Source organism: Carassius gibelio, chromosome B16 (assembly GCF_023724105.1).
Source record: "Carassius gibelio isolate Cgi1373 ecotype wild population from Czech Republic chromosome B16, carGib1.2-hapl.c, whole genome shotgun sequence".
Taxonomy (NCBI): Eukaryota; Metazoa; Chordata; class Actinopteri; order Cypriniformes; family Cyprinidae; genus Carassius; species Carassius gibelio.
The window spans coordinates 24,498,455-24,517,192 of NC_068411.1; the positions used below are offsets into that span (position 1 = coordinate 24,498,455).

Below are 18,738 nucleotides of genomic sequence, written 5' to 3' on the forward strand. Positions count from 1 at the left end.
AAATAAGGAACGTCACAAAGTAACTGTCAGCTAATAAGTAGCAAGTAGAAGGTTCTCCTTCTAAAAAATGCATGATTGCAATTCTAGCTGAATTATTTTAACTAAATGAACAATAACTGAAAAACATTGTTCTATTTCAAGTAAAAAGAGATGGTTAATTTATCACACAATAGTTCAATATAATTCATTAAACGGTGTAGTTAAATTTTTAAGTAAAAAAAAAATAGAAAATAAAGCCAAACACATTTTTTAATCAATTCTCACCATCTTAAAGTATTGTCACTAATGGAGGCTCTTCAATAAACTTATAATCAATTTGTTGTTGCAGCCCTAATTCGGGGGCTCTGAGAGAGCAGGGAGAGAAAAAGTTAGGAACAAAGCAAAGGAAGGAACGGTGGTGCAGTTCCAGTTTCATGATGCATCTGGAGGGAGGAGGGGAATTAGAGGTAAATCAAGTGAAACTCTGAATCCACTCTGTGCTGGCCGGGATAGTGTTTCGGCGGCATTAGCTTTCCTGTTTGCACCTACATCATAGGTCATCTTGTGACAATATTCTCTCCTGAACTGCCCTTGGACTTGGTTGGAGCGTATTATATGTTAGCCTATCTTTGGTATCACTTTTCCTGCACTGAAAAAAAGTTTGGTTTCTGTTTTTGTTTTGGCCGTCTGCTCGACGACTACATCGTGAACGATCTTCAGGCCGAGAGCACTTGATCATACCATGTTCCAAACGATGGCCAAACTACTATGAAATGAACCTGAACGCCATTGGTACAGGCTGATATTGACATCAGCCTAATTGCCAACAAAACTTCAAGAATAACAAAAAGGAGAAGAACAGAAAACAAAAGGTCTTTTCACAGGGTCAAAATCAGACCGTGATGCCGTTTTCCAACTTAAACAAGACAATTAATGCATCACCCTCCAAGAACGCAATACTGTTGTGGTGCAGAAAACACAGTGTATCTAATGCAGTAAATTACACTCAGATTCAGATTTATAGGGTCTGATTGCTCTTCATGGCCACAGCTCTGCAAATAAAAGCAGAAGGGGTGAGAGAACAACACAAAAACGAAGCGAAACGAAGGCTTGCCAGCATCGAAAGACCTCTGATCTGACGAGCCCAACCGCAAATTATAAGTACCTTTTTGGAGCTGTTTTAATGAAGCATAACAAATGTTTTTGTATAATGAGCACCTACGTCCAAAGGGCTGCTGTTAAGCCAGCCAATTGTCTCAAAGGCAGGTCAAACATTCACACTAGGTTCACGGCCACAGGTCATTGGCCCTTAAAACAGCACAGTGGTCATGAAAAGAAGGAAAAAGCCAAACCAAAATATGGTTTTCCAGCTAGCGACAGCACAATAAGCCACCTCAATCTGTCTTTTCACCCACTATGGTCAGGTACTAATGAGTAATTATTGGTCTGGTCACCCTTAATCATCTGTGCTGGTGGAAACTGGTGGAAAACAACATCTTCGAGGCAGATTCCATTTTGTCTTTAAATAGTGTATAGGCAATAGGATCCACAGAGCATTAGGGGAAAAGTGTGGCCTTTAAAATAGGTGGAATGTAGAATTTTTTTAATAGATCAAGTTTCCCACCTTACGCACCTGGTGTAAACCCACTTAAAAAAAAAAAAATGAATAAAAAAAAAAAAAAAAACCTTGAAAGGTTCTCTGCACTCAAGTGCTCACTACAGGACTGAACCTTGTTGCCCTTTAATGATGTGTTAAAGTCCTTGAGGGGTCAGCAATAAAATTAGCTGTTATTTTTAACATTTTTAAACAAGTAGTTTTATTTTCTTTCTCTATTCTTTTCTTTTAATGTATAGAAGTTATCATATTTTTCATAAATTTTATCATCATATTAAAAACATTTCACTTTATTTTTCTCTTATTTGCGTTATTTATATTTTTATATATTTTTTTCTAATTTTAATTTACATGTACCTATTATTAATAAATTATATAAACATGACAAAAAATTTGTTACTATATAATCACTTATTTTATGTTTAAAACTTTTTACACACACACACACACACACACACACACACACACAGAAATATTAATAAATAAAATAAAAATAAAACCAATCGTTTAAGATGCTATAAGTGAATTTATAGGGTTATGATGCAGAATGTGATTAATAGATATTCATTTTTGATACTAATTATTTTGATTAATTACTAAATTGACTAGTTATTTGCAAAGGTAATCGAAAATGTAAAAACAGATGAAATGAGAAAAAAAAAAAAAGTTATCCAATGTTCTATGCAAACACGTGCAAAAATCCCACAAGTCCTTCTGCCATGCTGTTTGATAACATTTTAATTTTTCTGTGACCACCAAATTTAAATTTGTAACTAAAAACTATATTCACGCTATTGGCGTTGCATAAGGAAACTGCTTCTTCCTCATGGAACATTTAGACATGATTATGTATAAAGGTCAACTTATTTTTTTCCCGTTTGGAAAAATGTATTTTGAAAATGACTGAATAAAAATCGACAGACTTGTCCTGACTCGACACCATCGTTTAAAACACTGAACCCGTCAGTTAAACAGCCAATTTTGCCATTGTCAGCATTCGTCCGAGCTGCCAGGCTCGTTTTCGCACTGACCGCTGGGGTCGTGGGTCTGTGAGCGGCTGGCTGGTGAGCCCAGCATCAGCAATTTTGTTTGCGGACTGCGGTGGGCTTTCCAACCTGGACCCATGCTCTCTTCCTACCTCATCCGTTTTTATTAGAGTCAAACCAAAGCAAAACCAAATCCCAGATGGAAAACGAGCAGCTGCAGTAGGTGCTTACTGCGGCTGGTAGAGGAAAAGCTCGATGATGTTGTCTCTCCCTTTAGGGTGGTTGAAGAACACGAAGAGAGACCAGTGGATCAGCCAAGTCCTTTGCTGGAGAGACTGGAGAGGAGAACTTACAGTCTGCAGAGAAAAAAAAAAAGATGGTGGTGTTAAACATAGTATTAAAAGGCTAGTTCAACCCCAAATTAAGATTGTCATCATTTATTAAGCCTCATGTCTTTCCAAACCTATACGAGTTACTTTTTATGGAAAATGAGGAGATTTTGAACTGAATGTGCTTAACGAAATTGCAAATAATTGGGAATTGAGATTTCGAGTTTCTAAAGGCACCATTAAAATACCATAAAACAGTCCAAATGGCTCATGTGCTGTTTTGAATTTGAACGATAGCTGTAGGCAAAAAATTTAAAATCAATTCAATTAAAGTCTCTTTTGCTCACCAAGACTCCATTTATCTTATCAAAAATGTAGTAAAAAAGTATTAATGTGAACTATTGTTGTAATTTAAAATAACTTGTTTTCTATTTTAATATAGTCAAATGTAATTTATTCCTTTAATAGCAAAGCAGCCATTAATCCAGTAGTGCTGCTTTATATTTTGCGTAAACAGTGATTTTACTTTTCCTTTAATGAATGGAACAGCATTTATCAGCAATAGAAATCTTTTCTAACATTATGCAATGCAACTTTTAATAGTAACCTTGTGGAATAAAAGTATTAATTTCATTAATATCATAATAACAAGTAAATACTAATAAAATATTGTATGTTCGTGTGAACTATCCCTTTAAAACGTGACTTCTCTTGATCGTGACTTGATCATAACAAGATGAACTTCTGACTCCAAAAAACCAACACTTGGCTTCCGCTGCCTTCCAGACTCTGTACAAATCAAAGTTCAGAATAAAAATTTACAATGTCCAAAGACTTTAATGTTATACTTCTCCCCAGGCCAAACCCTTCTTTCCCAGCTCAGTTCCTCCAATTAAAAATCAAGCTGCACCGACATAACACAGCAATTAAGGTTTTGCTTGACTTGTGAGTTGCGGTGAGAAGGAATCGAGGAGATGGAGGAGAGGAGGGGAGGAACAGCAACAGCGGCGGAGCTGTGCTGAAACGCAAGGCGGTCAATATTATGGCCTATGTAAGGGAATCGGAGTGTGGTATTGAATTCTGAGCGGCGGGGCATTACATTGTTATCGATAGTCTCCCTCAGGCGGGTGAGGTCCTCCATGGCAGCTTCCCAGTTCTGCATCAGGATCTCAGAGGCCAGCTTGCCCCACAAAGAGTTCAGCGCGTTTCTGTCCGTGGCAGGGACCTGCACAAACACAAACAGAGAAAAACACATCGACACACTGTAAACAAAAGGTAGACTATGAATCAACATGCACACTATAACAATAATACACTGATTACCTTCTGAATACTGTATTTATGACATCTACCATTTCCCACAGCTAAAAGTTAAGCTTTTCTTGGCTGGAGTAGCATTTTTTATTTACAGCGGATAAACAAATGACATTTTGTCATCTTTGGGAATTGGTCTTGCGAGGGAAAGAGAAACGGAACCTTAGAGTATTTCGCTTTTCAATGAAACTTCATTTTTGAGATCGTAGTCTTTCTGCATTTCACTTTAGTAGGCACATATAAATCACCTCAATAAATAAATTAATCTAATTCATTTTCTATTTTGTAATTTCAAGAATTACGTAAAACTACCATAAATTTGACTAATGATTCAGAATGATTCATGTCAAATTTCTAGTCTGTACGTTTTATAACACATACACAAACAAAATATATAAAAAAATATATAAAAAATGTTTTTAGGGTTGTTAGGTCAAAGAGGTCCTCAGACAAGAGCCAGAGGTTAAAGGTCAACTTGTCTGTGATATTGCTGGGAAATAATTACGCAAGTTAAACAAGTGCTGTTTAACTAGCCTGGGGTTAATTGCTATCTCGAGGGTAAGAAGGGTCACGTCAAGAGGCTTCAAATTACTGAAACATGAACATGTCTTTTCGAAATACAGAAGCAGACATGAATTCAAGTTTAACAATTTGTTTTATATATATATATATATATATATATATATATATATATATATGCATATATATATATATATATGCATATATATATGGAGTCAGTCTTTCGGATATCTGGAATGGAGCTTCAACATGAAAAAATGAGGAAGAGAAGCTCTCCAAAGTTAACGTGAACTTGCGTTGACCTTAGTGCATTGCCTTTGGTGAGGGTCTTTAATGATGTGTGCTGCTGCTACCGCTGCTGCCTCTGTTACTGGCCCTAACACATGTCTGCAAGCTTTGATCAGCCCCGAGATGTGGACAGGACCGGAGTGGCGGGACGCTAATCAAAATGTCTGCTCGTGGAGGAGTGAGAGAATGAGGTCCAGACATTAGGTAAAGAAACTCAACCAATCAAAGAACAAACTAAACACAAAAACTGGGTGAGGATGGATTGTTCCATGTTTACGAAGTAAATGAGGAACATTTGAGAAGGACAAATAATTAAATGCATTTAATTTTTCACAAAACTACACAGTTTCTACAGTCCAATGTCACTTCTACCTTGACGAAAACCCTTTGACAGCAGAAGCCAATAACTTAAGTCTTGCTAAGCAGAAACAGGCCCTTGAAAATAATGTTTAGATAACTTGATTAACTAGTAATTGTGATAATCTGCTGAACATTTAGCGCAAAAGAAAAACATCCTGTGGAATCGCGTTATGAACCCCTTGAAAGATACTCGCTCAGCTTCTTGTATGGAAATATGAACAAGATTTGGTTCATCTCTGCAGAGACAATCAGCTTCAAAGAAATGTAAGCTGTTTTAAATTATGACTAAAAAGACAAAAACAAACAAAGTGAGGAGATAATGTGTTGCAGATTAGAGAGCTACTGAAGTATCTAAGCGGGCTCATGAATACAAGGGGGATGAGCTGTAGCCAGAGGCTTATGGGAAGTGGAGTGATTATGAACTACGACAGACATAGCGGAACAAAGACAACCAGGAAGTCAGCCATGCATACACTAAAATCTGAGTGAACGAACTTAGCACTCATCGTGTACATTAATCATTAAATATGGATGAGGAGAAAGATTGTATATATTTGACAAGTCTCGCAAGTTCCACAAAGAAAACCATAAATAAGATGCTATCTGCAAAGCATCAAGGAAACCTGAACAATACAAGAGAATACAACAAAAAGTTAAATTTATGTAAAACAATATTTTGTATTTGCAGTGCAGCAAAAAGCTATCACATTACAATTAAACTATTAACCACTATTTGTCATCATTATGTTATAGAATGCTATTGTCATCATTAAATAAATGACTAAACCTTAAAAATAGGCTATTCAATAAAGTATCAAAAAAACATACGATACTATTAGTATTTGTAATGCAGTATATGTTCGTTTAGATTAGTATATAATATTAGCAGTAGTTATACAATAAAAAAAAAATATATATATATATATATATATATATATATATATATATATATATATATATATATATATATATATATATATATATATACATACATACACACCTTATAAAAAGGTTTTTTCACTAATTCCATTCAAACAGTTACACTTGTATATTATATTCACTCATTAGAAACAGACTGATATATTTCAAATGTTTATTTCTTTTAATTTGGATGATTATAACTGACAACTAAGGAAAATCCCAAATTCAGTATCTCAGAAAATTAGAATATTGTGAAAAGGTTCAATATTGAAGACATCCGGTGCCACACTCTAATCAGCTAATTAACTCAAAAAACCTGCAAAGGCCTTTAAATGGTCTCTCAGTCTAGTGGGAAAATGGTCATGGAGAAGACTGCTGGCTTGACATTTGTCCAAAAGACAACCATTGACACCTTGTACAAGGAGGGCAAGACACAAAAGGTCATTGCAAAAGAGGCTAGCTGTTCACTGAGCTGTGTTCAAGCACATTAATAGAGAGGTGAAGGGAAGGAAAAGATGTGGTAGAAAAAAAAAAGAAAAGAAAAAAAGTGTACAAGCAATATGGATAACCGCACCCTGGACAGGATTGTGAAACAAAACCCATTCAAAAATGTGGGTGAGATTCACAAAGAGTGGACTGCAGCTGGAGTCAGTGCTTCAAGAACCACTATGCATAGACGTATGCAAGACATGGGTTTCAGCTGTCGCATTCCTTGTGTCAAGCCACTCTTGAACAACAGACAGCATCAGAAGCGTCTCGCCTGGGCTAAAGACATAAAGGACTGGACTGCTGCTGAGTGGTCCAAAGAAGAGCTGAAGGCCACTATCAGAGCATCCTGAACTCTCATAACACCTTAGAACTGCCACATACTGATCGACTCCATGCCACACCGCACTGCTGCAGTTATTCAGGCAAAAGGAGCCTCAACTAAGTATTGAGTGCTGTACATGCTCATACTTTTCATGTTCGTACTTTTCAGTTGGCCAGTTCAGTTTTGGATTTATAAAAATCCTTTCTTTGTATTGGTCTTAAGTAATATTCTAATTTTATGAGACACTGAATTTGGGATTTTCCTTCGTTGTCAGTTATAATCATCAAAATTTTAAGAAATAAGCATTTGAAATATATAATTCTGTGTGTAATAAATGAATATAATATACAAGTTTCACTTTTTGAATGGAATTAGTGAAAAACATTTTGATTATATTCTAATGACCAGCACCTGTATATATTATATATCGGTATATCAACAAATAAATAAATGGCAAATGGCTCAGTAAACTTATGGCAGGGTTAAAAATACCCTTGTGATATTTGCATAGTGACACACAGTAGTATGGAGTACTTAAAAAATAATGCATACAGTACAGATGGAACCACATCTCCACTTGCAACACTGGAGCACTTTGATCAAGTTGGATGCGTCTAAATAACAGTCAAAGCCCAAAATCTCTCAGAGATCAGCTCGGAGGGACAACCGGGGAAAAAGCCATCCTCTCTGCCAATATAAAGGTCAACGTTTCATTTCTAAAAGTGTTTGTTTTTTTCCTTTTTTTTTTTTCCTGGAAGTCCCAACATTTGGCGAAGCTCCATGTCATTATGGCAGCTTTCTGCACACTGACTGGCTTTCAGCAGTGGCCATGCAAGAATAGTTTCAATACCTGGGTTTTTCCACAAGTTACCTTGAGTTTCCACTGCCTCCCGAAATGGGCACATTTTCACTGACTGACCAGCAACAATAAATTTACTGTGCTGGGGATCCGACGGGACACTCAATCTTTATTCTCAACATCCAATCCCTGCATTAACAGATGATATGAATAAGTTGCTCTTTTCGCACCGGGCCCTCATTGTAACAGGACCTCGAGTCTGGATTTTGCAAGCCTGGCTTCCTTCGTTAAATGGCTGTGTGTTTCCCACGCTAGAGGAGTTCTAGAGCCTAACATCTCCCATGCTAGGAGCTAGGAAATGGGAGGTCCGGCTTGAGCGGGGTGGACAAAAAGTAAAAAGAAAAGAATGGGGCAGGTATTTGGTGAGAAAACTCAACTAAATCCACTTTAACATAATGGCTATTCCAAACTCCTTTCCAATGTTGATGAAAATTTAAGGTATTGAGTTTCAATATCTGGAAATTTAAATGAGAAGATAACGGTTTGCATCAAAACATAGAGAGAATTTCTGGAAGCTATTTTGGTTTATTTAGATTAAGCAGTGACGGCGTAAACAAGGTTGGTTCCCGTGAACGCTCTAATCTACTCAAAATGTTCGCAACAATGATGTGGTTTTTCTATGATGAGTAGACTATTGTTTTTTTTTTATCATTTCCTGAAACAAAGCCATCAGCAAGGATGCATTAAATGGATCAAATCTGACGGTAAAGACATTTATAATATTACAAAAGTTTTCTGTTTAAACTACTGTTCTTTAGCATTTTCTATTATTCATCAGGTAATCCTGAAAAAATTATCACCACTTCCACTGTTTCTTACACCAAATCAGCATATTAGAATGATTTCTGAAGGATCATGTCACTGACACTGAAGAAAAATATTAGGTGCATATTCAAATAGAAAATCTATTTTAAATAGTAATAACTTCTCAATATTATGGTTTTTGCTGTATTTTTGATCAAATAAATGAAGCCTTGTTAAGCAGAGACTCCTTTCAAAAAGAAAATGTTCTCCAATCCAAAATATTTGAACTGTAGTGTGAAAATTGCTACAGTGTCGTTGAGAAAGTCAAGTGCCACACAATGAAAGTCAATGAGGTCTAGTCTTGTTTTAAGCCCCACTGACTTCCATTGTACAGACACTCTTCAAAATATTGTCTGCGTTCTGCAGAAAAAAAAGGAAGTCATACGGGTTTGGAACCACATGAGGGTGACTAAATGAAGACTGAATACTCAAGTATCCCTTTTAGCATCTATACTAATGAATATGCAAAAAAGTGTGACAAAAACTGAAGGGTGTAATTCAAGGCTTGTCGGCCGTTCCTTCCCTCGGCTCCCACGAAAACCACAGGGACACAAACAAACAAACAGCGTGACTGACGCTGCAAATCATTCGCAAATGGGAAACATGTTGCAAATCTAAACAACACAGACTTCCTCACACCTCTGAAATGCTAAAACCAAGATTATTCCAAATTATATAAAGGGTTTCTTTTCGGTCACTTTTCGCCACAGCGCCTCACTGTCGCTTGGCAAATGTTTAGCCTTTTTTTGAACAACAATGTAGGCCGAGTGAATCATACGTGAGAGCAGGTCTGAAGAAACGGGAGTGCATTCCATGTGAGAAGGCAGGCTATGTGGTTACGTGAGAAACAGTCAAGGGAGTCTGATAACTTAGCCAGGCATAGAGCCTCTAGCAACACTCTTGGCCCAGGGCAGCTTTGACAATGGGCACCTCTCTTTAAGACACTGGACTACCTCCACACACTCCGGCCAGAGAGAAAGGAGCGGGTCAATTTGTTCATTCCCAGCCATCATTTGCCCCCCGCCCCACTAGCTAGACAGCACTGCGCTGGGCCCTGAGCGTCCGGCCGCTTTTCCCCACAAGTTCATCTTTCACTCATTTCTACAGGCAGTGGGAGAGAAGCCACAAACACCAGAGCCCCAGCAATGAGCCCTTTGTTTATAGAGGAAATAAGAAGTACGCACGTGTAACATGGATACTGCCAGTACTCTCAGTGAACTGCAATTATCTTCCCCCACAAACCTACTTTGGTATTATCTGATTCCAAAAGTATTCCACTGGTGAAAATTATTTAATCCAAGTCCTCTGTGCATCTTGATCCAAACAACAACACTGAAAAAAGGTAAAGGGGTCGTCATCCTGATACAGGGAACTTAGAGGAAGATGAAGGTGTTTGTGAGCGCTAGCTAGTTTCACACCTCAAGACAAAACAAACAACTCTTGTACGCTCAAATCAGATAATTTTGGATTTTTTTTTGTTTTTGGTAAGGTTGTTCACTTAGCCTTTTAAATGTTGTCCAAACAAGGAGATCGTCAGGCAACAACTAACCAGCATGTGGAAAACCCTATCTTGGGATGTTAAACACTAAAATATTAAACCCAAAATTCTAATTTACTTTTTCTCATCCATGTTAAATGTCAACAATTCATAAGTCTTGAACAATAAATAAACAAAAATTAGGAACAAATAACTAAGAAAAGGTGTTTTAAGTGGCATATATATATATATATATATATATATATATATATATATATATATATAAATAAATGAAAAATTATTTTTGCTGTAGCTGTAATATAAAAATGCATGTAGGTATATTTGCATATACTGTAAATATTTCTATATAACTTTTGTCATCCAATAATTGTGACATACACCTCATAAATTTAAACAAATTTTTGCTAGTACATTAAAGTACATTTATAACAAATTTCATGAGCAATTAATAATAAAATAAAAAAGAAACCTCAATACCTGATACCTCTCTCTCTTTCTCTCTCTCTCTCTCTCTCTCTCAAGAAACTAAATTTCAAATTTTCATCCATGTTAAATGTCAACAATTAATGAAACAAAAATATAAAAAATTTAAAAAGAAAAATATATATATAATTTTAACATTTAAAGCGCTCATCTGAAAAGCATATTTCCCAAAAAATCTTTCCAATTTACAAACAGAAATATGTAATATTTATGTAATATGTAATATGTAAACACATGAGATGGATATGTATGGATATATTATATCCATTTATTATTCAAAATACAAATTAATTTGTTTTAATAATAATAATAGTTTTAATAATAGTAAACACTTTTCTGTCATTTGATAATTTTAACAACCTCTGCGTCACTGGCTGCGCCGTTTTTAGACAATTATAACAAATGTCAAGTGAGATTAATGAAAAAAAAATACATGCCTGATTTATTCACAGATAAGAACTAAATTATTAAATATTTTACATTTTCAAATTATAATTTAAAGACTAGAAAATGGAAAGAAGAAAAATAACTGTTTTGGGCTGCTTTCAACTGCATTGTGTATGTGGCCTTAATATCCTGTTATCCAATAAGATTTTGGCTCAATAAAATACTCAGAATGGTTTGACTGTTGGAAGAACACAAATTCTAGTCATCTTTTGTTGAAAAGTCTGCTTTTGGTGCACAGGGATTATATAGAGCAAGCTGTGTAACCTTTAACCCTTGCAAAAACTGGGGAATCCTGTCAAACCAAGAGTGATTAGGCCACAAAATGCCCACCAATCATACATGGGGAGCAGCACTGCCCATAAACCCATAAGCTTATGAAGGCCGCCACTAAACACAGCCCTGAAACAACTCTTAACCAAGTCCTTGAAGAGGTTCTTTTCAGCATTCAAAACTTGCAAGGAATTTAACAAGCCATGGGATGGCACTTTTGAGAAGTAATTACAGATCAGGAGCTTTTAGTTCTTCGGATTGCCTCGTGCAAAAAAAAAAAGCTGCCCGTTTTGCCATAACAGATGGATAACATGGATAAATGACACAATATTTCATAATAAAAGGATTTGGATTTTAATTTGAGAAAATCTACCTTTGAGCGAGTCATGTCCACTTTTCATCTGCATCATTTTGAAAAACAATGTTAAGTGCATACGTAATGCTCGTAACTCATGGGATTTGGCAGAGTCTCAAACTAAAAAAAGCTGCAGGACCATATTAAGCAGAGACAATAATTCAAACTCTCAATAGGGCGACCGTTTGGCTTAATTAACACTCACAGGGGAACTCTCAATCAAAATAAAACTGTTTGTCCATTAGACAAGAACTTATTAACCAAGAATGCCTTTAATGGCATCAATTTACGAAAGAGAAAATGAAAGGGTGTCATGATGAAAAGAAGCTCTTGAAAATTGCCCCGCTGGGAACGTCCCAGAGGAGAATGCTAGGAAACACAACTCTGTCATCTGTTAAAAACAGGGGTGTGGTAAGACACATACCAGGACTCTAAAGAAATAGAGGTACTCCGCTGCACCTGAGTAGTTCCCACACTCGTACTGGAACTTGGCGTATCGGTACAGGGTGTCCAAATACTCCTGGCGGAACTGCAAGGAAAGCCAGAAGTTAAAATGCAAACATTAACAGTTTACACTACGTGTGATAAATAAAATACATATTTATGTGCCATTGAAGCATAATAAGGAAATTTCTAATATATGAACTAAAACTTATATGAAGCATTATACTTGCTTACACAAGTTAGCAATTAGTTAAAGGATTAAAAACTTTTTAAAATAATAAATATAAATCGGAGTAATCCTAGAAATGGTATTATAAATATAATCTTAATTTATAGAAATTAGGCCTGTCAGTCTATTAATTTTTTAATCTAATTATTTAACTGATGTTTTGATTAATTAATCGTAAAATAAAAGTTACTGTGAAAGTACCCACAAAAAATTTAAGATATATTTGTGTTACAAATTGTAGCTTTCGAAAAAACGTTTTAAATTATTTGATTCAACAAAATGTATTACACATTTAACACAAACTATGGAACACAAAAGATACTTTGAGAAACATCTCCATATTTTTTTGTTCATACAATGAAAGTCATTAACCAAAACAGCTTTGTCACCAACAGTCTTCATAATACCCTCATGTTCCACAAAATAAAGGTTTAAAACGAAACAAGGGTGAGTAAATGCCAGAATTTATTGTTAATGAAATGATTCTCTAAATAAGAAACTAAATCTGCCAGCAGGTGGCGGTAAATGTCTTTAGGAGTCATTCTTCCAAGGCTGATTCATTCAGGAATGATGTAAACAACTCTTTATGAATCATTGGTTCACTTGATTTGCTCAAAATGTGGATTCATTCAGAAACTAAACACTGCTGTGTTGCTCAGAAACATGGTAATTCTGCTATGACTTTGACCACATAAAAACCACAATACTATGTTTTAAAAATATAACGCAATATCAACTTAAAAACGCAATATGAACGGTTAAAAAAAAAAAAAAAAAAAGATATTCGAACAAACAGCGCTCATCTAATATTGCTCTCGCTGCTCGTGTAATATCACATAAAGGGGCATTTTTTTTTGCACCAATATCTTGAATTTTAGGGCATAATTCCATTTATGGAATTGTTGCCTTGCATCATACTTGTCAACAGTCAACCGTATAAATTGCAAGATGACATCTGGGTGCGAGGCCAGTTAAAATATTTCAAGGGTATTTTTTCACAACTAATCTAATTGTCGCTGGCTTCAATTCATTCATAGTGAATCCGTCCCTTTGAATAAATCTTTAAATTATTATTCGCTGAAAATCTTCCCCTCAAATATAGCTCTCAAATCCAGTATGTCAAAGTGCATCTTATTGTGCACAACATGTCTATTCCTTTAAAAATCAAATAAAGCTATTATTTTAAACATTAAAAATGTTTTGATTGACTGTGATTTTGGTGCTTGGTGTATTATTTTACCTAAAAGTGATCAGTATACTATCACTGAACATTGTCAGGAAAACTGTGACCACACATGACCTCATGTGACCTCAAGATTATGGCCTCACCATTTTAAATAAACTGCAATCCCCAAGTTCAGCTAACAGCACTGACCAGAGAGTACCAGCAGTTTGACGGACAGTTCAGTAGATCACGCTTGGGAAACTTGCTGGCAGAGTTTCTCAGAACAGAGAGCTCATTGTGTGTGTATGTGTGTGTAGTAAATGTCTGTGTTTGTGTGGTCACAGTAAACTGTGGTGGTGCGGATGTCATTAAGGCTACAGGGGCCTTCCTGGGGGCGGGCGACAAGAGGGCTGTTAAGGCGAGGATCGTGTCGTAAAGACGGCTCAACCCATGCAGTGAAGGTGCACTGAGGACAGGCCTCAGGTCACTTTCAGAATGCTGGGGTGGGAGTGTCGTGAAATCAAATATAGAATCCCCAGCATTCTTGAGGCCATACCCACGGGTCCCGAGATGTTCCGTTTATTATGAACAATTCGCCACAGAATGTAAATGTCCGCAGAAATTTCTGCAAGCCATAAAATCCCCAAAAATGACTTAAGGTTTTGGGAAGTCATTTAATGTGTTGCTGCTCAGGGCCGCCCCTCCTGTTGGCCCCCCAAAACAACACCGGGTTCATAGAAGAGTCATGAGAACTCCTCAGAGGGGTGGAAGAGTCAGCAGAAGTACTTACTCCATGCTTGTCAGCCAGATAGTCGAACAGCATACGCCCGTCCCTGGAAGACAAACATTTTGGGGTTAGCAAGGGTTTCTTAAGGTTGCAATAGTGAAAGAAAAACACTTATTTAAAAAAATAAAAAAAATAAAAAAAAAATTCGGAACACCTTATTTAAATTGAAATCATATTCAATAACACCTTTTTTATTAAAAATATACACACATTTGAGTCAAAGACAAAAAGTGGGTTTCAAAAATAATTGAAATATGTTAAACAGCTTTCTTTTTGTTTTCTCCATAAATTTGAATGTGTACGGTTTTAATTATATTTTTGGATTTGTGCAGAATTAAAACAAGAATCATTACATGATATTGAAATTGTAAAAGGATGACAAAAAAAAAAAAAAATTAATTTCACATTTTAAATTTAAACCATCTTTTCCACTATAGTTTTAACAACTAGGTTTTACCCATTTATCAGCAAGAAGTTATTAATCATTTAAAATATAATAAAGTATAGTATGATCACTTATTCCTAATCTTTTATATTTTTTAAATAAGCACAGGAATCTTTTTTTTTTTTTTTTACATATATACACATCTGTTATTGAATGATAAAAGAACATTTTACATATTTTTTTTATACAAGCGTTATTTGAAATATTAAAGTAGACACTTATATATATTATGCTTTCTATGTGCATTGATGTGATGTGTAACTTGATGCAGACAGTAAAATATTCTGTGTGTGTGTGTGTGTATACATGTGCTGGTCATACAATTAGAATATCATCAAAAAGTTGATTTCACCAATTTCATTCAAAAAGTGAAACTTGTATATTATATTTACTCATTAGAAACAGACTGATACATTTGAAACGTTTATTTCTTTTAATTTTGACGTTTATGACTGACAACTAAGGAAAATCCCAAAACCCAAATCCCAGTATTTCAAGAATTAGAATATTGTGAAAAGGTTCAATATTGAAGACACCTGGTGCCACACTAATCAGCTAATTAACTCAAAACACCTGCAAAGACCTTTAAATGGTCTCTCAGTCTAGTTATGTAGGCTACACAATCATGAGGAAGACTGCTGACTTGACAGTTGTCCAAAAGATGACCATTGACACCTTCCACAAGGAGGGCAAGACACAAAAGGTCATTGAAAAAGAGGCTAGCTGTTCACAGGGCTCTGTGTCCAAGTACATTAATAAAGAGGCAAAGGAAAGGAAAAGATGTGGTAGAAAAAAGAAAAAAAAAAGCGTACAAGCAATATGGATAACCGCACCCTGGACAGAATTGTGAAACAAAAACCAATTCAAAAATGTGGGGGAGATTCACAAAGAGTGGACTGCAGCTGGAGTCAGTGCTTCAAGAACCACTATGCATAGACGTATGCAAGACATGGGTTTCAGCTGTTGCATTTCAAGTTGTGTCAAGCCACTCTTGAAAAACAGACGGCATCAGAAGCGTCTCACTTCAAAAAGGACTGGACTACTGCTGAGTGGTCCAAAGTTATGTTCTCAGATGAAAGTAAATTTTGCATTTCCTTTGGAAATCTAGGTCCCAGAGTCTGGAGGAAGAGAGGAAATGCACACAATACACGTAGCATGAGGTCCAGTGTAAAGTCAAAGTCAGGGATGGGATTTTCCTTAGTTGTCAGTTATCATCAAAATTAAAAGGAATAAACATTAGAAATATATCAGTTTGTGTGTAATGAATGAATATAATATACAAGTTTCACTTTTTGAATGGAATTAGTGAAATCAACTTTTTGATGATATTCTAATTATATGATCAGCACCTGTATATAAAGAAAGACTGAAGCTGTGGCTTAGTGATAATGTGCACTACTCTAACACATTGAGCTATGGTGCTCACATGGGCGACAAGTTAAAAACTGCCACAAAACATTTCTTTATCCCGCTGTCCCTCTCTCTTCCAATTACTCCCTGAGACACATCTCAACTCACCTCTATTTATGCCAGAAATCAATGAAAATGGATATGCCTAATGGTCTTCTTCAATAAAACTATGAGTTGTTATTTTGTTCGGATTACTTGTAATAGCACACAATTTTCAACCAGCTTCGTGATTCAAGGTATCATTCATATCTGGAGCACAAACTTTGCGGGATAAGTTATACACCAACATTTAATACTGGGCTTTAGAAAAACCAATAAGCCTAAATATGAGCCTTAGTAAGTATTCATTAGGAATCACCACTAATTAAAAAAAGAGAGAAAGGTAATGAAGAAACGAAACAAACATTCTGTCTCCTTCACCAGGTGAGATGGAGAATCTACTTCTACTTGTCAGTATCACTGAGTTTTGGTAAAATGCTCGGCATGGGGGGGCTGGTAAGCACGCTCACCACACGACCACCTCCGCCAAATGTGGCCGGCCTCTGAAGAATTCGGCAAACGAAGCCATGCGTCACTGTGTGCTCCAGACAGAAAGAGGAGGTTGCACGTTTATTTTATTTGTGGGGAGGTTCAAAGGCTGTTTATAAAGGCGTTCTCTTGCAGAAACGCTTCTGTTCCATTATACTATCATCTGACAGATGCTGGGACTCTGGGTGGAGTCAAGCCACCTCCTTAAACAGTGTCCTAACAGCGATAAGCAATACAACAATCTATCTTCTCCATGTAAATCCGATTTTACTGACCTAACTAGCCACAAGCAGCAGCAATACATTTCTGCAATTGTCTGACTTATATTTCTACAGCGGCATGCTGGTGTTAGAGAGAAGAATATGTTCATCCCCCTCCCTACTAAGCTTTGAATACTCGGTCTGGATAACTACCAAAGATTCGAAGTTCAAAAAATGGCATTCGGACCAGCCCTATTGATTAGAACACTGATTGTTTTAAATCGCTTGTCTTGTCATTAAAAACTGTTGCATCAAACCTGATTTGGACCCTGTATACTGTCCTTACAGAGAATTTCTGCATTCAACCAACATCCTCAGCCCTTACCTAGTATCTCCAAAAACTAATAGTCAATCCATGTTTATCTGTCTGCTGAAGAGGACATTACACCTTTACTCTGTCAGCTCTCACCACCTCCTGTCTGGGTTGAAATGAGGAACAGACTGGACAGGTTTTCCTATGGAGGTCAATGTATTGGTGCTGAGGGAACTGCGAGATAACTCGGCCCTCAGCCATTCAGCGCAGCTCATCCATCCTTCACACTCAGTCTGTTAGAAAAAAAAAAAAAAAAAAAAAAATCCATCGCCACTCCATATGTCCTAACACTCCTGGACAATGGTCCTGACAGATTTCCAAACATGAGATCACCTGCTTATAGCATCCGCTCCGTGAGCGACATTGTCAGAGAGCTGATCCAGTAAACATCCGACGACGAGGTTTAAAAAAAAAGAAACAAGTCACACACGAGCAGCTATTAACAAATAAAAGAACAAATAAAGACTAGTCCTGATCTGCACTTCCTCGTGGTCGTCTCGGCCTGTGAAACTCCAGACACCGAAAAATGCCCACCGAAACCCGAAATATTCAGATCGAACAAGTAAACTTCAAAGTCGCTCGTTAATGAAGAGCAGACATCCATTTGAGTGTGTTAATTAAGACTGTGCCTGGATCTAACGCCACAAACTTAATCCTGAACTGTGATAAAAGCATGTTTTGGAGAAACGAAATGCAAACTGGTCTTTAAAAATGTCTAGGGAAGGCAATACCACCTACTGAGATTTCTCACTGTAGAGACACCACAAACACACAGCGGTAGCCTGATAAAACACATAGAAACTCGGTGCTAGTATTAGCGCTACTTAAAGCAGCAATTAAACAATAACTAAGTACAGATCTTCACACACTGAACAGACACAAAACAGAGATACAAAACAGCTACAAGTAATAAGCGACAACTGGTACTAGTGGTCGACCGATATATCGCCAAGGCTGATATCTGGCATTTTTCAAATATCGGCATTGGCAGATAAGCTTATCTGCTTGACCAATTTGTTTGAGATGGGATTTTTATTTGAAAACTTTGAACTTGTGATTTCAAATTATGCTTTGCTTTATGCATTTGCCCACTGTCATATTCATGCCATTTTCTTTGTGTGCTGTATGTAAAATTAATGTTACCCTGGATATATTTGAAAAATATGATTCCCAATGCACACAATCTTCCCAGAATATTGAGTGCCCTATTAGTTATTTTCATAGTGTTTCCTTCCTTTTAAATTACATTTTTATAAAATATTTATTTTATTTGTGAAAAATACTGCCATCTAAAGTATGTCTATAGCACTATTCGGACG

The 18,738-nt window shown here is 36.3% G+C and overlaps 1 protein-coding gene across 1 annotated transcript in view; it reads right to left on the reverse strand.

The window, feature by feature from the left end:
• LOC127974992 (eukaryotic translation initiation factor 3 subunit E-A) overlaps positions 1–18,738 on the reverse strand; it is a 41,034-nt gene that overhangs the window by 18,052 nt on the left and 4,244 nt on the right. The window contains exons 4-7 of the mRNA XM_052578669.1: positions 14,467–14,509; positions 12,263–12,367; positions 4,009–4,134; positions 2,812–2,936 (exon numbers count right to left, since the gene is read on the reverse strand). Of these exons, the coding sequence (XP_052434629.1) occupies positions 2,812–2,936; positions 4,009–4,134; positions 12,263–12,367; positions 14,467–14,509 (399 nt within the window). The remainder of the gene's footprint in view (positions 1–2,811; positions 2,937–4,008; positions 4,135–12,262; positions 12,368–14,466; positions 14,510–18,738) is intronic.